Source organism: Coregonus lavaretus (genome assembly GCF_964263955.1).
Source record: "Coregonus lavaretus genome assembly, chromosome: 30".
Lineage (NCBI taxonomy): Eukaryota > Metazoa > Chordata > Actinopteri > Salmoniformes > Salmonidae > Coregonus > Coregonus lavaretus.
In genome coordinates, this window is record NC_140017.1 from 37,065,775 (window position 1) to 37,088,237 (window position 22,463).

At 43.3% G+C, this 22,463-nt stretch overlaps 1 protein-coding gene across 3 annotated transcripts in view; it reads left to right on the plus strand.

Annotated features, from left to right (window-relative positions):
- LOC311105394 (protein Atg16l2-like) overlaps window positions 1-22,463 on the plus strand; it is a 55,059-nt gene that overhangs the window by 25,903 nt on the left and 6,693 nt on the right. Inside the window, exons 5-10 of one of the 3 annotated variants that reach the window (XM_084147538.1) lie at window positions 1,144-1,395; window positions 4,525-4,590; window positions 4,897-4,977; window positions 5,985-6,041; window positions 9,347-9,458; window positions 19,227-19,332. In XM_084147538.1, the coding sequence (XP_084003664.1) occupies window positions 1,144-1,395; window positions 4,525-4,590; window positions 4,897-4,977; window positions 5,985-6,041; window positions 9,347-9,458; window positions 19,227-19,332 (674 nt within the window). The remainder of the gene's footprint in view (window positions 1-1,143; window positions 1,396-4,524; window positions 4,591-4,896; window positions 4,978-5,984; window positions 6,042-9,346; window positions 9,459-19,226; window positions 19,333-22,463) is intronic. The other 2 variants (XM_084147539.1, XM_084147540.1) reach the window with 2 other exon arrangements.

Below are 22,463 nucleotides of genomic sequence, written 5' to 3' on the forward strand. Positions count from 1 at the left end.
TAGAACAACATGCCAGGTGATTCTGTAGAACAACATGCCAGGTGATTCTGTAGAACAACATGCCAGGTCAGACTGATTCTGTAGAACAACATGCCAGGTGAGACTGATTCTGTAGAACAACATGCCAGGTGAGACTGATTCTGTAGAGCAACATGCCAGGTGATTCTGTAGAACAACATGCCAGGTGATTCTGTAGAACAACATGCCAGGTGATTCTGTAGAACAACATGCCAGGTGATTCTGTAGAACAGCATGCCAGGTCATTCTGTAGAACAACATGCCAGGTGATTCTGTAGAACAGCATGCCAGGTGAGGCTGATTCTCTAGAACAACATGCCAGGTGAGGCTGATTCTGTAGAACAACATGCCAGGTGAGGCTGATTCTCTAGAACAACATGCCAGGTGAGGCTGATTCTGTAGAACAGCATGCCAGGTGTGACTGATTCTGTAGAACAACATGCCAGGTGCTTCTGTAGAACAACATGCCAGGTGAGGCTGATTCTGTAGAACAACATGCCAGGTGTGACTGATTCTGTAGAGCAACATGCCAGGTGATTCTGTAGAACAACATGCCAGGTGCTTCTGTAGAACAACATGCCAGGTGAGGCTGATTCTGTAGAACAACATGCCAGGTGTGACTGATTCTGTAGAGCAACATGCCAGGTGATTCTGTAGAACAACATGCCAGGTGCTTCTGTAGAACAACATGCCAGGTGATTCTGTAGAACAACATGCCAGGTGATTCTGTAGAACAACATGCCAGGTGATTCTGTAGAACAACATGCCAGGTGATTCTGTAGAACAACATGCCAGGTGCTTCTGTAGAACAACATGCCAGGTGCTTCTGTAGAACAACATGCCAGGTGTGACTGATTCTCTAGAAGACTAACCAGCTTCACATTCCTGCCTGCAGCTCTCCTCCTTTGAAACCTGTAGGAAGGACCTGTTGAAACTTGAAAGCACTGGCAAGCACAGCTAAATATAGCTATGGTTTGCAATTTGTGAATCCTAGGTCACTATGATCACACAATCATATGAGCAATCTGATGCTACTGAATGTGGTGGTGCAGTAGTACAGGAAAATGTGGTCATGGAATATCCTTGGCCCTAGTTAATAGACACTAACTGTATCTGTGTGTTCAGGATGTGTGAGGTGCAGAGGTATCTGCTGCGGGTGCAGGCTGAGGATGGTAGTCTGGCGGAACGTGTTGCTGAGGTGACGGAGGGGAACCGGCTGTTGAAACGGGAGTACGACTCTTTGCTGGAGCGGCACCATGATATGGACCAGACCTTCAGAGAGGAGAAGCTCAGGGGTCAGGAACTGCTTGAGGAACTTGTCCGGGGGAAGCAGCACGCAGCCGTCAGGATGAACAGCCGCAACGAGAGACGAGTCAGGTGAGATCAACCCTAACCCTGACCCTGCTGGGGGTCAAAGAGAGACGGGTCAGGTGAGATCAACCCTAACCCTGACCCTGCTGGGGGGTCAAAGAGAGACGGGTCAGGTGAGATCAACCCTAACCCTGACCCTGCTGGGGGTCAAAGAGAGACGGGTCAGGTGAGCTGCTTCCTGGGGTCAAAGTTCAGGGCCCTGAGTTTTTCCTGAAGAGTGGTGGGGGGGAATATGCATATCAAAGGCTGACCGTGTACAGACTTACATTTCCTGACCATTTGATCTCACTCAAAAACTTTGGGCCCTAATTAAAGTCTACAGGTTATAACTATACTGATTTTACTGAGTTACAATTCATATAAGGAAATCAGTCAAGGAATTGAAATTAATTAATATGGCCCTAATCTATGGATTTCACATGACTGGGCAGGGGCTCAGCCATGGGTGGGCCTGGGAGGGCATAGGCCCACCTGTCACGCCCTGGCTCTGGGGACTCTAGGATGTTGAGCCAGGGTGTGAGTTTTCATGTGTGTTGGTTCTAGTTGTTGTATATCTATGTTGGCCAGGGTGGCTCCCAATCGGAGACGGCTGTAGCTCGTTGTCTCTGATTGGGAGTCATACTTAGGTAGCCGTTAGGCATTCATTCATTGTGGTTTCTTGTTCCGTGTTGGTTTGTGTATGTAACCAGGGACGTCACGTTTTCGTTTTGTTGTTTTGATCGTGTGATCATTATATAAATAAATATGTTCGCATTCAACGCTGCGCCTTGGTCCTCCTCTCTCACCGACGAGCGTGACACCACCCACTGGGGAGCCCAGCCAATCAGAATGAGTTTTTCCCCACAAAAGGGCTTTATTACGAACAGAAATACTCCTCAGTTTCATCAGCTGGTCTGGTCTCCGATGAGCCCGCAGGTAAAGAAGCCGGATGTAGAGGTCCTGGGCTGGTGTGGTTACACGTGGTCTGCGGTTGTGAGCCGGGTGGACGTACTGCCAAATTCTCTAAAACGACGTTGGAGGTGGCTTATGGTAGAGAAATTAAACATTTAATTATCTGGCAACAGCTCTGGTGGACATTCCCGCAGTCAGCATGCCAATTGCACACTCCCTCAAAACCTGAGACGTCTGTGGCATTGTGTTGTGTGACGAAACTGCACATTTTAGAGTGGCCTTTTATTGTTCCCAGCACAAGGTGCACCTGTGTAATGATCATGCTGTTTAATCAGCTTCTTGATATGCCACACCTGTCAGGTGGATGGATTATCTTGACGAAGGAGAAATGCTCACTAACAGGGATGTAAACGAATTTGTGCACAAAACTTGAGAGAAATAAGCTTTTTGTGTGTATGGACAATGTCTGGGATCTTTTATTTCAGGTCATGAAACACGGGACCAACACTTTACATGTTGTGTTTATATTTTAGTTCAGTGTAGTCAAAGGCTATAGGTTATAACTAGTTAAAGGCCAGGTGAGGGGATACATAGGGAAACCTTACATAGTGGATAGGAGTACTTACTTGAGGGCAATCCAATCTGGATTAATTAGGACAATAAGATAAAAAAAACAAAGTGTCAATATTAAGACACCTAAAAAGGACAGAAATGTAAGACACACATTAAAGTGTTTAAGACTGAGATATTGCATTAAGGCAACTTTCCGTTTTTTGACAAGAGACTCCTTCAAGTGACTTGTTCATTAGCAACACTAGTCAGTCCACTTTATTCACAGGTTATAACTAGTTATAGACTATAGGTTATAACTAGTTAGACTATAGGTTATAACTAGTTAAAGACTATAGGTTATAACTAGTTAGACTATAGGTTATAACTAGTTATAGACTATAGGTTATAACTAGTTATAGACTATAGGTTATAATTAGTTAGACTAGAGGTTATAACTAGTTAGACTATAGGTTATAACTAGTTAGACTATAGGTTATAACTAGTTAGACTATAGGTTATAACTAGTTATAGACTATAGGTTATAACTAGTTAGACTATAGGTTATAACTAGTTATAGACTATAGGTTATAACTAGTTAAAGACTATAGGTTATAACTAGTTAAAGACTATAGGTTATAACTAGTTATAGACTATAGGTTATAACTAGTTAGACTATAGGTTATAACTAGTTAAAGACTATAGGTTATAACTAGTTAAAGACTATAGGTTATAACTAGTTAAAGACTATAGGTTATAACTAGTTCGACTATAGGTTATAACTAGTTATAGACTATAGGTTATAACTAGTTAGACTATAGGTTATAACTAGTTAGACTATAGGTTATAACTAGTTATAGACTATAGGTTATAACTAGTTAAAGACTATAGGTTATAACTAGTTAAAGACTGTAGGTTATAACTAGTTATAGACTGTAGGTTATAACTAGTTAGACTATAGGTTATAACTAGTTAGACTATAGGTTATAACTAGTTATAGACTATAGGTTATAACTAGTTAGACTATAGGTTATAACTAGTTAGACTATAGGTTATAACTAGTTAAAGACTATAGGTTATAACTAGTTAGACTATAGGTTATAACTAGTTAGACTATAGGTTATAACTAGTTAAAGACTATAGGTTATAACTAGTTAAAGACTATAGGTTATAACTAGTTAAAGACTATAGGTTATAACTAGTTATAGACTATAGGTTATAACTAGTTAGACTATAGGTTATAACTAGTTAGACTATAGGTTATAACTAGTTAGACTATAGGTTATAACTAGTTATAGACTATAGGTTATAACTAGTTAAAGACTATAGGTTATAACTAGTTAAAGACTATAGGTTATAACTAGTTATAGACTATAGGTTATAACTAGTTATAGACTATAGGTTATAACTAGTTAAAGACTATAGGTTATAACTAGTTAGACTATAGGTTATAACTAGTTAAAGACTATAGGTTATAACTAGTTAAAGACTATAGGTTATAACTAGTTAAAGACTATAGGTTATAACTAGTTATAGACTATAGGTTATAACTAGTTAAAGACTATAGGTTATAACTTGCCCTCGTCAAGTCACGTGCAGGAAAAACTCCAGGCCCTATGAAGCATTAATGAATGTATTCAGAGTGAGTTGTTTCTGTAATGTTGTTGTCATTCCTTTCTACTGTCAACCCCACAGAGCCAGAGAGGCAAGTCTTCAGAAGGAACTGGAGACCGCTGGGAAGGTGAAGGTGACAATCGATGTGTAAGTAACTAGGTTATATAGCCTACGTCGATGTTTAAGTAACTAGATTATATAGCCTACGTCGATGTTTAAGTAACTAGGTTATATAGCCTACGTCGATGTTTAAGTAACTAGATTATATAGCCTACGTCGATGTGTAAGTGTAATCAAACTCTTTAGTTTAGATTGTATAGTCCCATTGATGTGTAAGTAGCTCTCACTAGATTGAGAATAGGTTAAAGTTTTCCCCTTGTATTGTAGTAGCTCATGTCCAGAGGGACACACAAAGCTAAAGGATAATAAAGTGTTGTGCTGTTTCCCTTCCAGCGGGTCTGTCAGTGCCCCCGCCTCCAGAGAAGCCTCCCCTAAGAGTGATCTGACAGAGAGACGGACCGCTAGAATGTTCAGGTAGATGAAGGCTGAGAGAAAGAACCACTAGAATGTTCTGGTAGATGAAGGCTGAGAGACGGACCACTAGAATGTTCTGGTAGATGAAGGCTGAGAGACGGACCACTAGAATGTTCTGGTAGATGAAGGCTGAGAGACGGACCACTAGAATGTTCTGGTAGATGAAGACTGAGAGACGGACCACTAGAATGTTCTGGTAGATGAAGGCTGAGAGACGGACCACTAGAATGTTCAGGTAGATGAAGGCTGAGAGACGGACCACTAGAATGTTCTGGTAGATGAAGACTGAGAGACGGACCACTAGAATGTTCTGGTAGAGGAAGAAATGACAGAAATCCCTCAAAGTTCACATGGCGTTTATGGGCCTTTCCTTCCCATGGAAGTAGACAAAAAACAAGATTCTTGTTGGAACTCATTGTCGGGGTATAGAGTTTTCAGATTCCAACTCAAAGTAACTTTCATTTTCAAAGTGTAATGTTCTAATGGTGAAATGTTTATTATATATATATATATATATATATATATATATATATAAAATATATTTAAATATAAAAATAATGAAATGCATTTAAAGAATGCTTACACTGCATGATTAGTTCCAAAGCGATCTTCAGTCACTATGCTACAGATGTAGCTAGGATCTTCATTTGATCACTCTTTTCTTGCTGAGAATTTTCCTGCACCTCAGGAAATGCAAACTTGTAGTGTATTTGAGTTTTAAAAGTTTGTCATTTCCACTTTGAATATTTCAGACTTGATTTGCCCTAACGAACAATGTATCAACCCCTACAAAAATGTCCATTAATTATAATCCACATAATAATTCACATTTCCTGACGCTGCAGGATTATTTTCCTGCTGTAGCAAACTGGCTCAGATTAAGATCCTACATCTGTAACATCACAATGCTAACTACATCACAATGCTTACTACATCTAAATTGATTAAATCATTCCTTCAAGTGTGTTTTAAAAGTTCTAAAAACTTCACTTAACTTTTTTTCCTAGGTCAGCCTCAGTAACATCCCCTCCCAGGATTCTAGATTCCATCAAAGAGCTTTTTGAGTGAGTTACATAGACAGAATAATATTAATGTTCTATGCTTCTATGGTTACATAGACAGAATAATATTAATGTTCTATGCTTCTATGGTTACATAGACAGAATAATATTAATGTTCTATGCTTCTATGGTTACATAGACAGAATAATATTAATGTTCTATGCTTCTATGGTTACATAGACAGAATAATATTAATGTTCTATGGTTACATAGACAGAATAATATTAATGTTGTTAAACACATAGATATTCATCATAACTATAGGTTGAAGAAACATTCAAAGTTCTTGAAATGTTCCATATTGACTGACCTTTATGTCTTAAAGTAATGATGGACTGTCATTTCTCTTTGCTTATTTGAGCTGTTCTTGCCATAATATGGACTTGGTCTTTTACCAAATAGGGCTATCTTCTGTATACCCCCCTACCTTGTCACAACACAACTGATTGGCTCAAACGCATTAAGAAGGAAAGAAATTCCACAAATTAACTTTTAACAAGGCACACCTGTTAATTGAAATGCATTCCAGGTGACTACCTCATGAAGCTGGTTGAGGGAATGCCAAGAGTGTGCAGAGCTGTCATCAAGGCAACGGGTGGCTACTTTGAAGAATCTCAAATATAAAATCTAATTTGATTTGTATAACACTTTTTTTAACACAAGTTCTCCCACTTAAAAAGATGAGAGAGGCCTGTAATTTTCATCATAGGTACACGTCAACTATGACAGACAAAATTAGATTTTTTTTCTCCAGAATATGACATTGTAGGATTTTTAATGAATTTATTTGCAAATTATGGTGGAAAATAAGTATTTGGTCAATAACAAAAGTTTCTCAATACTTTGTTATATACCCTTTGTTGGCAATGACACAGGTCAAACGTTTTCTGTAAGTCTTCACAAGGTTTTCACACACTGTTGCTGGTATTTTGGCCCATTCCTCCATGCAGATCTCCTCTAGAGCAGTGATGTTTTGGGGCTGTCGCTGGGCAACACGGACTTTCAACTCCCTCCAAAGATTTTCTATGGGGTTGAGATCTGGAGACTGGCTAGGCCACTCCAGGACCTTGAAATGCTTCTTACGAAGCTACTCCTTCGTTGCCCGGGCGGTGTGTTTGGGATCATTGTCATGCTGAAAGACCCAGCCACGTTTCATCTTCAATGCCCTTGCTGATGGAAGGAGGTTTTCACTAAAAATCTCATGATACATAGCCCCATTCATTCTTTCCTTTACATGGATCAGTCGTCCTGGTCCCTTTGCAGAAAAACAGCCCCAAAGCATAATGTTTCCACCCCCATGCGTCACAGTAGGTATGGTGTTCTTTGGATGCAACTCAGCATTCTTTGTCCTCCAAACACGACGAGTTGAGTTTTTACCAAAAAGTTCTATTTTGGTTTCATCTGACCATATGACATTCTCCCAATCCTCTTCTGGATCATCCAAATGCACTCTAGCAAACTTCAGACGGGCCTGGACATGTACTGGCTTAAGCAGGGGGACACGTCTTGCACTGCAGGATTTGAGTCCCTGGCGGCGTAGTGTGTTACTGATGGTAGGCTTTGTTACTTTGGTCCCAGCTCTCTGCAGGTCATTCACTAGGTCCCCCCGTGTGGTTCTGGGATTTTTGCTCACCGTTCTTGTGATCATTTTGACCCCACGGGGTGAGATCTTGCATGGAGCCCCAGATCGAGGGAGATTATCAGTGGTCTTGTATGTCTTCCATTTCCTAATAATTGCTCCCACAGTTGATTTCTTCAAACCAAGCTGCTTACCTATTGCAGATTCAGTCTTCCCAGCCTGGTGCAGGTCTACAATTTTGTTTCTGGTGTCCTTTGACAGCTCTTTGGTCTTGGCCATAGTGGAGTTTGGAGTGTGACTGTTTGAGGTTGTGGACAGGTGTCTTTTATACTGATAACAAGTTCAAACAGGTGCCATTAATACAGGTAACGAGTGGAGGACAGAGGAGCCTCTTAAAGAAGTTACAGGTCTGTGAGAGCCAGAAATCTTGCTTGTTTGTAGGTGACCAAATACTTATTTTCCACCATAATTTGCAAATTAATTAATTAAAAATCCTACAATGTGATTTTCTGGAAAAAAAATTCTCAATTTGTCTGTCATAGTTGACGTGTACCTATGATGAAAATTACAGGCCTCTCTCATTTTTTTAAGTGGGAGAACTTGCACAATTGGTGGCTGACTAAATACTTTTTTTTCCCCACTGTATGTGTCAGTTCATAGTTTTGACGTCTTCACTATTATTCTACAATGTAGAAAATAGTTTTTAAAAAATAAAGAAAAACCCTGGAATGAGTAGGTGTGTCCAAACTTTTGACTGGTGCTGTAGATGTTTGGCACTTGCCTCACATAGTCCTGACATCAATCTGCTAATGTTAACTCACTCAGCTCAATCACAAAGAAACCCCACTTTTCCCACTCATGCACGTTGATGATGAAGTCTTCCCTAACCCTATTTCCTTCATAGTGTCCATATTAGGTCAGGGTTAACACGCAACAACAACGGCACTTTATTTACCCACTACTCCTTTTCCAGCAGCCTTGATGATTTATGCTAACAAACATTACAACTCGGTTTACAGCCAGATATGTAGACCCATAATCTGCTTATTTCTTAGTCTAATCATACAGTATGTGTGCCTATAACCCACAGATCTGCAGGTGTGCATCATACCGTTATATTTCAGACAGACGGACAGACAGACGGACACAGTCAGACAGACGGACACAGTCAGACAGACGGACACAGTCAGACAGACGGACGGACGGACGGACGCACGCACGCACCCACTCTGCCCCTTGTCCCTCTCCTCTGAAGACTGAGATAAACTTGACTTTGTTTAGGGAGGAGTATTTCATGATATTAGGGCCAGGAGTTTTCCATGATCATGATATTAGGGCCAGGAGTTTTCCATGATCATGATATTTTATCAGGAAAACCCCTGGCCCTAGTTTTACTGTACATTTAGAAAGATTTTTACTAGGAAAAATCAAGGGCCTATATCCTACAATAAATGAATGACTTGGACTGAAACAGGTTCCGGTACTCATTTTGGGTGCCGGTACTGTTTATGTGCAGGAGCTCCACAATATTGTTGAACTAATATTCTATAAGAGGAACAGGAGCTCAAGTAGAAGAACATTTGAGGTGCCGGTACTCAGCTCCAGTGACCTCCTGCCCAACAAGTCGAGCACTGCGAAAAGTATAGGGCCCAGATTTTTTTTCTTCCTGGTAGGGCCGCTTGGTTAGGAAAAACTCCTGCCGCTAACTGAGTTCTGTTGTGTTTCTAAGCAGAAAGAAGCGTCGGGGGAACTCGCTGTGTCTGAGTCTGAAGGAGGACCTGTATGTTCCTGTAGGGATCTGTCTGGCTGCCAGGGTCCCTGCTAGGGCCCTGCATGTCCTGGTAAGACCTAAAGCCTAACCTTAACCCTAACCCTGCATGTCCTGGTAAGACCTAAAGCCTAACCTTAACCCTAACCCTGCATGTCCTGGTAAGACCTAAAGCCTAACCTTAACCCTAACCCTGCATGTCCTGGTAAGACCTAAAGCCTAACCTTAACCCTGCATGTCTTGGTAAGACCTTAAATATGCACTGTCAAACTTTTTGTATAATTTCAGCCTGTCGTTTTTAAAGGAGCGCTCACAAGCCAAAAGTGGTCCCTCGAAAACTGCACACTACGTCACATATGTTCAGATCGCGGTCTCTCTCTCTCTCTGCTGTGTCCACTGAGCCGTTGGGCCCGCCCTGCAACCTCATTGGATAACGCTGGGCAGGCCTCTTGGTAGCTGTCACTCAAATGGGCGATGGGCTCTCTCAACCATACCTGTCTCTCTCTCTCCACCATACCGGTCTCTCTCTCTCCACCATACCTGTCTCTCTCTCTCCACCATACCTGTCTCTCTCTCTCCACCATACCTGTCTCTCCCTCTCCACCATACCTGTCTCTCCCTCTCTCACCATACCTGTCTCTCTCTCTCCACCATACCTGTCGCTCTCTCCATCATACCTATCACTCTCTCACATACCTCTCCCTCTCTCTCACCATACCTGTCTCTCTCTCTCTCAACATACCTGTCTCTCTCTACCATATCTGTCTCTCTCCACCATACCAGTCTCTCTCTCTCAACCATACCTGTATCTCTCTCTCACCATACCTGTCTCTCTCTCACCATACCTGTCTCTCTCTCCATCATACCTGTCTCTCTCACCATCAAGCCTGTCTCTCTCTCACCATACCTGTCTCTCTCTCACATACCTGTGTCTCTCTCTCCACCATACCTGTCTCTCTCTCCATCATACCTGTCTCGCTCTCTCACCATACCTGTCTCGCTCTCTCTCATCATACCTGTCTCTCTCTCATTATACCTCTCTCCCTCTCTCACCATACCTGTCTCTCTCTCTCTCTCTCTCTCTCTCTCTCACCATACCTGTCTCTCTCTCATCATACCTGTCTCTCTCTCTCATCATACCTGTCTCTCTCTCTCATCATACCTGTCTCTCTCTATCATACCTGTCTCTCTCTCTCACCATACATGTCTCTCTCACCATACATCTCTCTCTCTCCATCATACCTGTCTCACTCGCTCTCCACCATATCTTTCTCTCTCTCCATCATACCTGTCTCACTCTCTCTCACCATACCTGTCTCGCTCTCTCTCTCACCATACCTGTCTCCCTCTCTATCTCACCATACCTGTCTCGCTCTCTCCACCATACCTGTCTCTCTCTCGCTCTCCACCATACCTGTCTCTCTCACCATACCTCTCTCTCTCTCACCATATCTGTCTCTCTCTCTCTCTCTACCATACCTCTCTCTCTCTACCATACCTCTCTCTCTCTCTCACCATACCTGTCTCTGTCTCTCTCATCATACCTGTCTCTGTCTCTCTCACCATACCTGTCTCTCTCTCTCCATCATACCTGTGTCTCTCTCTCTCCATCATACCTGTCTCACTCTCTCTCTCACCATACCTGTCTCTCTCTCTCCACCATACCTGTCTCTCTCTCTCCACCATACCTGTCTCTCTCTCGCTCTCCACCATACCTGTCTCTCTCACCATACCTCTCTCTCTCTCACCATATCTGTCTCTCTCTCTCTCTACCATACCTCTCTCTCTCTCTCTCTCTCTCTCTCTCACCATACCTGTCTCTGTCTCTCTCATCATACCTGTCTCTCCCTCTCTCACCATACCTGTCTCTCTCTCTCCATCATACCTGTGTCTCTCTCTCTCCATCATACCTGTCTCACTCTCTCTCTCACCATACCTGTCTCTCTCTCTCCACCATACCTGTCTCTCTCTCTCCACCATACCTGTCTCTCTCTCCAAGTGACTGAGTCCATTGTATCAGGGCAGGGACACATTAGGACAGACGCATATCAGTCCATTGTATCTGGGCAGGGCCACATTAGGAACTATTCAGGCCCTTGTTATTACCATGTAAATAGAGGTGGTGGAAGGATACAGGAAGCCCCTGGTGAGCGGTTAGCCTGTCCTGATCCGTGCTCTCTGAGAGGACAGAGGTCCTCTGTGTGTTCTAAACAGTCTCCTCTCTGTCACACACAGCAGCTCTGTTACTGGGACTCTGTCGCTGCTCAGGGACATTTTCACTGAATGGCCAGGCCCACGCAGCCACAGAGGAACTAGCATGATCCGCTCGCCCAAGGAAGATGCCCTCCGCTTCCTGCCCCCCCCCTCCCACGTCCCTTCCTACCACTTCCTTATTTGGAGAAGTGTCATATAGTCAGTGTGATCTGCATTAACTCTCTGCTCATTCTCCATTAGATTTAGCCACTCTACAGGTATCTCGTTTTGGTGTGTCTCACTCAGGAAATGGGGCCTATTTAACTGTCTGTTTCCATATCATATCACAGTGACCGCGGTTGTTTTGTGAGACTGCGTGTTGTTTTTGTTTGCAGGGTAATGTCACATCACAGTGACCGCGGTTGTTTTGTGAGACTGCGTGTTGTTTTTGTTTGCAGGGTAATGTCACATCACAGTGACCGCGGTTGTTTTGTGAGACTGCGTGTTGTTTTTGTTTGCAGGGTAATGTCACATCACAGTGACCGCGGTTGTTTTGTGAGACTGCGTGTTGGTTTTGTTTGCAGGGTAATGTCACATCACAGTGACCGCGGTTGTTTTGTGAGACTGCGTGTTGTTTTTGTTTGCAGGGTAATGTCACATCACAGTGACCGCGGTTGTTTTGTGAGACTGCGTGTTGGTTTTGTTTGCAGGGTAATGTCACATCACAGTGACCGCGGTTGTTTTGTGAGACTGCGTGTTGGTTTTGTTTGCAGGGTAATGTCACATCACAGTGACCGCGGTTGTTTTGTGAGACTGCGTGTTGGTTTTGTTTGCAGGGTAATGTCACATCACAGTGACCGCGGTTGTTTTGTGAGACTGCGTGTTGGTTTTGTTTGCAGGGTAATGTCACATCACAGTGACCGCGGTTGTTTTGTGAGACTGCGTGTTGGTTTTGTTTGCAGGGTAATGTCACATCACAGTGACCGCGGTTGTTTTGTGAGACTGCGTGTTGTTTTTGTTTGCAGGGTAATGTCACATCACAGTGACCGCGGTTGTTTTGTGAGACTGCGTGTTGGTTTTGTTTGCAGGGTAATGTCACATCACAGTGACCGCGGTTGTTTTGTGAGACTGCGTGTTGGTTTTGTTTGCAGGGTAATGTCACATCACAGTGACCGCGGTTGTTTTGTGAGACTGCGTGTTGGTTTTGTTTGCAGGGTAATGTCACATCACAGTGACCGCGGTTGTTTTGTGAGACTGCGTGTTGGTTTTGTTTGCAGGGTAATGTCACATCACAGTGACCGCGGTTGTTTTGTGAGACTGCGTGTTGGTTTTGTTTGCAGGGTAATGTCACATCACAGTGACCGCGGTTGTTTTGTGAGACTGCGTGTTGGTTTTGTTTGCAGGGTAATGTCACATCACAGTGACCGCGGTTGTTTTGTGAGACTGCGTGTTGTTTTTGTTTGCAGGGTAATGTCACATCACAGTGACCGCGGTTGTTTTGTGAGACTGCGTGTTGGTTTTGTTTGCAGGGTAATGTCACATCACAGTGACCGCGGTTGTTTTGTGAGACTGCGTGTTGGTTTTGTTTGCAGGGTAATGTCACATCACAGTGACCGCGGTTGTTTTGTGAGACTGCGTGTTGTTTTTGTTTGCAGGGTAATGTCACATCACAGTGACCGCGGTTGTTTTGTGAGACTGCGTGTTGGTTTTGTTTGCAGGGTAATGTCACATCACAGTGACCGCGGTTGTTTTGTGAGACTGCGTGTTGGTTTTGTTTGCAGGGTAATGTCACATCACAGTGACCGCGGTTGTTTTGTGAGACTGCGTGTTGGTTTTGTTTGCAGGGTAATGTCACATCACAGTGACCGCGGTTGTTTTGTGAGACTGCGTGTTGGTTTTGTTTGCAGGGTAATGTCACATCACAGTGACCGCGGTTGTTTTGTGAGACTGCGTGTTGGTTTTGTTTGCAGGGTAATGTCACATCACAGTGACCGCGGTTGTTTTGTGAGACTGCGTGTTGGTTTTGTTTGCAGGGTAATGTCACATCACAGTGACCGCGGTTGTTTTGTGAGACTGCGTGTTGGTTTTGTTTGCAGGGTAATGTCACATCACAGTGACCGCGGTTGTTTTGTGAGACTGCGTGTTGGTTTTGTTTGCAGGGTAATGTCACATCACAGTGACCGCGGTTGTTTTGTGAGACTGCGTGTTGGTTTTGTTTGCAGGGTAATGTCACATCACAGTGACCGCGGTTGTTTTGTGAGACTGCGTGTTGGTTTTGTTTGCAGGGTAATGTCACATCACAGTGACCGCGGTTGTTTTGTGAGACTGCGTGTTGGTTTTGTTTGCAGGGTAATGTCACATCACAGTGACCGCGGTTGTTTTGTGAGACTGCGTGTTGGTTTTGTTTGCAGGGTAATGTCACATCACAGTGACCGCGGTTGTTTTGTGAGACTGCGTGTTGGTTTTGTTTGCAGGGTAATGCCACATCACAGTGACCGCGGTTGTTTTGTGAGACTGCGTGTTGGTTTTGTTTGCAGGGTAATGTCACATCACAGTGACCGCGGTTGTTTTGTGAGACTGCGTGTTGGTTTTGTTTGCAGGGTAATGTCACATCACAGTGACCGCGGTTGTTTTGTGAGACTGCGTGTTGGTTTTGTTTGCAGGGTAATGTCACATCACAGTGACCGCGGTTGTTTTGTGAGACTGCGTGTTGGTTTTGTTTGCAGGGTAATGTCACATCACAGTGACCGCGGTTGTTTTGTGAGACTGCGTGTTGGTTTTGTTTGCAGGGTAATGTCACATCACAGTGACCGCGGTTGTTTTGTGAGACTGCGTGTTGGTTTTGTTTGCAGGGTAATGTCACATCACAGTGACCGCGGTTGTTTTGTGAGACTGCGTGTTGGTTTTGTTTGCAGGGTAATGTCACATCACAGTGACCGCGGTTGTTTTGTGAGACTGCGTGTTGGTTTTGTTTGCAGGGTAATGTCACATCACAGTGACCGCGGTTGTTTTGTGAGACTGCGTGTTGGTTTTGTTTGCAGGGTAATGTCACATCACAGTGACCGCGGTTGTTTTGTGAGACTGCGTGTTGGTTTTGTTTGCAGGGTAATGTCACATCACAGTGACCGCGGTTGTTTTGTGAGACTGCGTGTTGGTTTTGTTTGCAGGGTAATGTCACATCACAGTGACCGCGGTTGTTTTGTGAGACTGCGTGTTGGTTTTGTTTGCAGGGTAATGTCACATCACAGTGACCGCGGTTGTTTTGTGAGACTGCGTGTTGGTTTTGTTTGCAGGGTAATGTCACATCACAGTGACCGCGGTTGTTTTGTGAGACTGCGTGTTGGTTTTGTTTGCAGGGTAATGTCACATCACAGTGACCGCGGTTGTTTTGTGAGACTGCGTGTTGGTTTTGTTTGCAGGGTAATGTCACATCACAGTGACCGCGGTTGTTTTGTGAGACTGCGTGTTGGTTTTGTTTGCAGGGTAATGCCACATCACAGTGACCGCGGTTGTTTTGTGAGACTGCGTGTTGGTTTTGTTTGCAGGGTAATGTCACATCACAGTGACCGCGGTTGTTTTGTGAGACTGCGTGTTGGTTTTGTTTGCAGGGTAATGTCACATCACAGTGACCGCGGTTGTTTTGTGAGACTGCGTGTTGGTTTTGTTTGCAGGGTAATGTCACATCACAGTGACCGCGGTTGTTTTGTGAGACTGCGTGTTGGTTTTGTTTGCAGGGTAATGTCACATCACAGTGACCGCGGTTGTTTTGTGAGACTGCGTGTTGGTTTTGTTTGCAGGGTAATGTCACATCACAGTGACCGCGGTTGTTTTGTGAGACTGCGTGTTGGTTTTGTTTGCAGGGTAATGTCACATCACAGTGACCGCGGTTGTTTTGTGAGACTGCGTGTTGGTTTTGTTTGCAGGGTAATGTCACATCACAGTGACCGCGGTTGTTTTGTGAGACTGCGTGTTGGTTTTGTTTGCAGGGTAATGTCACATCACAGTGACCGCGGTTGTTTTGTGAGACTGCGTGTTGGTTTTGTTTGCAGGGTAATGTCACATCACAGTGACCGCGGTTGTTTTGTGAGACTGCGTGTTGGTTTTGTTTGCAGGGTAATGTCACATCACAGTGACCGCGGTTGTTTTGTGAGACTGCGTGTTGGTTTTGTTTGCAGGGTAATGTCACATCACAGTGACCGCGGTTGTTTTGTGAGACTGCGTGTTGGTTTTGTTTGCAGGGTAATGTCACATCACAGTGACCGCGGTTGTTTTGTGAGACTGCGTGTTGGTTTTGTTTGCAGGGTAATGTCACATCACAGTGACCGCGGTTGTTTTGTGAGACTGCGTGTTGGTTTTGTTTGCAGGGTAAATGTCACATCACAGTTTTTTTGTCCTCTGAGCCCAGTTTTTCCTAAAGTTATCTACCTGGATTTCACCGATCGGATACGATTAAATACATACAAATGTAATAAACAGAACAGACTAATAATTGACTTGAATGGGGACTCCCATTCTATTTTTTTATATTTCTAATGCATTTAATCCTGTCCAATAGCCAAAATCCAGATAGATAACTTTTTTTATTTTTACTGGGCCCAGACCCCATACAGTATGCTGTTGTTTATGGTTGTCATTCACACTCACTTTGATTTGAAGAAGTATGTTGTTTATATCTGCAGCATCAGAACACTCAAACTGAGACACCATTTATTTTGTAACCTATTGATTTAAGTAAGGGATAATCAACAAGGGGCTATGCATTCTATGGGAAATAATGCACGGCATGGAAGGTGTGTGCCACGACGTGCTAACCTTGAGCTGGTAAGACAACTGGCCACCCCTCAGAGCCTGGTTCCTCTCTAGGTTTCTTCCTAGGTTCCTGCCTTTCTAGGGAGTTCAAACCCCCCCCAGAGCCTGGTTCCTCTCTAGGTTTCTTCCTAGGTTCCTGCCTTTCTAGGGAGTTCAAACCCCCCCCCCCAGAGCCTGGTTCCTCTCTAGGTTTCTTCATAGGTTCCTGCTTTCTAGGGAGTTTTTCCTAGCCACCGTGCTTCTACTTCTGCATTGCTTGCTGTTTGGGGTTTTAGGCTGGGTTTCTGTATAGCACTGCTCTTTCCATGACATAGACTGACCAGTCTACTGAATCCAGGTGAAAGTTATGATCCCTTATTGATGTCACCAGAATTTTTAAGCCTTGAGATAATTGAGACATGATGTGTATGTGTGCCATTTAGAGGGTGACTGAGCAAAACAACATTTGTCCCTTTTTGAACGGGGTATGGTTGTAGGTGCCAGGAGCACCAGTTAAAGTGTGTAAAGAACTGCAACGCTGCTGGGTTTTTCACGCTCAACAGTTTCCTGTGTGTATCAAGAATGGTCCACCACCCAAAGGACATCCAGCCAACTTGACACAACTGTGGGAAGCATAGAGTACCACTGTACGAATCATAATACCCATAAAACCTAGCGGTCAAACAGGGAAATGGTTCCAATCGTTTTTCCACCATTCATTCTTCCCATAGGGGTTTTTAGAAACCCTTAAAATAAGGGCTGTGTTTCATGTAGGCTTACCCTGGCGTCACGCTTTGATAACCATGTAAATCTCTCTAGGACAAGGTGATTTTTATCAATATATTTACCCCCCAAAAATGAAAGGCTAATTAGCTGGTAATGTGGCTATCATAAAGAACTACAAATGCCAAGATGAATGAGACTGACGAATCGAGGCAAAGGTAAGAATCTCCGGATTATCTATCTGTTAGCTAAATGTACACTGAAAAAAAATATAAACACAACATGTAAAGTGTTGGTCCCATGTTTCATGAGCTGAAATAAAAGATCCCAGAAATCTTCCATACGCACAACAAGCTTTTTTCCCTAAAATGTTCACAAATGTGTTTACACCCCTGTTAGTGAGCATTTCTCCTTTGCCAAGATAATCCATCCACCTGACAGGTGTGGCATATCAAGAAGCTGATTAAACAGCATGATCATTACACAGGTGCACCTTGTGCTGGGGACAATAAAAGGCCACTCTAAAATGTGCAGTTTCGTCACACAACACAATGCCACAGATGTCTCAGGTTTTGAGGGAGCTTGCAATTGGCATGCTGACTGCAGGAATGTCCACCAGAGCTGTTGCCAGATAAATAATGTTAATTTCTCTACCATAAATCCTCACAACCGCGGACCACGTGCAACCACGCCAGCCCAGGACCTCCACATCCTACTTCTTCACCTGCGGGATCGTCTGAGACCAGACACCCGGACAGCTCATGAAACTGTGGGTTTGAACAACCAAATAATTTCTGCAGAAACTGTCTCAGGGAAGCTCATCTGCGTGTTCGGCGTGCTCACCAGGGTCTTGACCTGACTGCAGTTCGGCGTCGTAACCGACTTCAGTGGGCAAATGCCCAATGGTGGCGGTGGGGTTATGGTATTGGCAGAGGCATAAGCTACAGACAACGAACACATTTGCATTTTATCGATGGCAGTTTGAATGCACAGAGATACTCTGACGAGATCCTGAGGCCCATTGTCGTGCCATTCATCCGCCGCCATCACCTCATGTTTCAGCATGATAATGCACAGCCCCATGTCGAAAGGATCTGTACACAATTCCTGGTAGCCATTGAAGAGGAGTGGGACAACATTCCACAGGCCACAATCAACAGCCTGATCAACTCTATGCGAAAGAGATGTCACGCTGCATGAGGCAAATGGTGGTCACACCAGATACTGACTGGTTTTCTGATTTACGCCCCTACCTTTTTTTTAAAGGTATCTGTGACCAACAGATGCATATCTGTATTCCCAGTCATCCATAGATTAGGGCCTAATTTATTTATTTCAATAGACCGATTTCCTTATATGAAGTGTAACTCAGTAAAATCTTTGAAATTGTTGCATGTTGCGTTGATATTTTTGTTCAGTGTAGTAATTAATTGATGTCCTGTGTGGCTCAGTTAGTAGAGCTTGGCGTTTGCAATGCAAGGGTTGTGGGTTCGATTCCCATGGGGGACCAGTACGAAAACGTTCACTACTGTATGTCGCTCTGGAGCGTCTGCTAAATAAATAAAATGTAAATAATTTGGGAAATTAAATTAATTAATATATTTTAAAGTCTGTCTTGTGCAAGTTCTAAATTGACACAATACCTGTTAGCAAAGGTGTCAGCTAGAGATGACGTGCAGAGCTTGCAGGGATTTGTAGTCTTGCATGATGTCTACTTTGATGCTAATTAGCATTTTTGAATCTGAGAGTAAATAGAGCGAATATATTGATAAGTCACCTTGTCCTAGAGAGATTTACATGGTTATCAAAACATCACCCCAGGGTAAACCTACATGAAACACAGCCCTTATTTTTAAGTGTTTCTAAAATCCCCTATGGGAAAAATGAATGGTGGAAAAATGATTGGAACCATTTCCCTGTTTGACCGCTAGGTTTTATGGGTATTATGACAACTGCACAGTGGGGCTCAATAGGAATCAACATGGGCCAGCTTCCCTATGGAACGCTTGTAGAGTCCATGCCCCAACTAACTGAGGCTGGTCTGAGGGCAAAAGGGGATGTAACTCAATATTAGGAAGGTGTTCCTAATGTTTTGTACACTCAGTGTATGTATCTCTGTGTTAATCTCTCCATCCAGGATGCCCATGAGTTGGGTATTAATGCAGTGAGGTTCAGCTCCAGTTGTAACCTGCTTGCTACTGGAGGGACAGACAGATCCATTAAACTGTGGGACGTTAAAGGAGGTATGGGAATGTTTGTGAAGAACTATGCATCACTAACCACCTTACAATACTGTACATAATGAATATGGGCAAATCTCAAATTATACCCATGTTCTCCATATAGGGCATCAAAAATACATTACTGCTGCTACTACTACTACTGCTACTACTACTACTACTATTACTACCACTACTACTACTACTACTACTATTAGTACCACTACTACTGCTACTACTATTACTACCACTACTACTGCTACTACTACTACTACCACTACTACCACTGCTGCTACTACTACTACTATTACTACCACTACTACCACTACTACTACTACTACTATTACTACTACTATTACTACCACTACTGCTACTACTATTACTACCACTACTGCTACTACTATTACTACCACTACTACTACTATTACTACCACTACTACCACTACTACTACTATTACTACCACTACTACTACTACTATTACTACCACTACTACCACTACTACTACTACTACTATTACTACCACTACTACTGCTACTACTATTACTACCACTACTGCTACTACTATTACTACCACTACTACTACCACTACTACTACTACTATTACTACCACTACTACCACTACTACTACTACTACTATTACTACCACTACTACCACTACTACTACTACTACTATTACTACCACTACTACTGCTACTACTATTACTACCACTACTGCTACTACTATTACTACCACTACTACTACTATTACTACCACTACTACCACTACTACTACTATTACTACCACTACTACTACTACTATTACTACCACTACTACTGCTACTACTATTACTACTACTACTACTGTACTATTGCTGTACTACATTTACTACTGCTACCACTACTACTACTGCTACTACTACTACTACTACTGCTGCTACTACTACTACTACTACTACCACTGCTACTACTACTACTACTACTGCTACTACTATTTCTACTACTGCTACTACTACTACTACTGCTGCTGCTACTACTACTACTACTACTACTACTACCACTGCTGCTACTACTGCTACCACCACTACTACTACTACCACCACTACTACCACTACTACTACTACTACTACTACCACTGCTGCTACTACTGCTACCACTACTACCACTACTACTGCTACTACTACTACTACTACCACTGCTGCTACTACTACCACTGCTGCTACTACTACTGCTACCACTACTACTACTACCACCACTACTACTACTACCACCACTACTACCACTACTACTACTACTACTACTACTACTACTACTACCACTGCTACTACTACTACTACTACTACCACTACTACTACTACTACTACCACTGCTACTACTACTACCACTGCTGCTACTACTACCACTGCTGCTGCTACTACTACTACTACTACTACTACTACTACTACTACTACTACTACCACTACTACTACTGCTACTACTACCACTGCTGCTACTACTACCACCACTACTACTACTACCACCACTACTACCACTACTACTACTACTACTACTACTGCTACTACTACCACTACTACTACTACTACTACTGCTACTACTGCTACCACTGCTGCTACTACTGCTACCACTACTACTACTACCACTACTACTACCACTACTACTACCACTGCTGCTACTACTGCTACTACTACTACTACTAATACTACCACTGCTACCACTACTACTACTACTACCACCACTACTACTACTACCACTACTACTACTGCTACCACTACCACTGCTACTACTACTACTACTACTACTACTACTGCTACTACTACTACTACTGCTGCTACTACTACTACTACTACTACTACTACTGCTACTACCACTGCTACTGCTGCTACTACTACCACCACCACTACTACCACTACTACTACTGCTGCTGCTACTACTACTACTACTACTACTACCACTGCTGCTACTACTACTACTACTGCTACCACTACTACTACTACCACCACTACTACTACTACCACTACTACTACTACTACTACTACTACTACTACTACTACTACTGCTACCACTACTACTACTACTGCTACTACTACTACTACTACTGCTACTACTACTACTACTACTGCTACTGCTCCGACTACTACTACTACTACTACTACTACTGCTACTGCTGCTACTACTACTACTACTACCACTACTGCTACCACTACTACTACTACTACTACCACTACTACTACTACTACTACTACTACCACTGCTGCTACTACTGCTACCACTACTACCACTACTACTACTACTGCTACTACTACTACTACTACCACTGCTGCTACTACTACCACTGCTGCTACTACTACTGCTACCACTACTACTACTACCACCACTACTACTACTACCACCACTACTACCACTACTACTACTACTACTACTACTACTACTACCACTGCTACTACTGCTACCACTACTACTACTACTACTACTACCACTACTACTACTACTACTACCACTGCTACTACTACTACCACTGCTGCTACTACTACCACTGCTGCTGCTACTACTACTACTACTACTACTGCTACTACTACCACTGCTGCTACTACTACCACCACTACTACTACTACCACCACTACTACCACTACTACCACTACTACTACTACTACTACTACTACTACTACTGCTACTACTACCACTGCTGCTACTACTGCTACTACTACTACTACTACTGCTACTACTGCTACCACTGCTGCTACTACTGCTACCACTACTACTACTACCACTACTACTACCACTACTACTACCACTGCTGCTACTACTGCTACTACTACTACTACTAATACTACCACTGCTGCTACTACTGCTACTACTACTACCACCACTACTACTACTACCACTACTGCTACCACTACCACTGCTACTACTACTACTGCTACTACTACTACTACTGCTACTGCTACTACTACTATTGCTACTACTACTACTGCTACTACTGCTACTGCTGCTACTACTACTACCACTACTGCTACCACTACTACTACTACCACCACTACTACCACCACTATCACTGCTACTACCGCTGCTGCTGCTACTACTACTACCACTGCTACTACTACTACTGCTACTACTACTACTACTGCTACTACCACTGCTACTGCTGCTACTACTACTACTACTACTACTACTACTACTA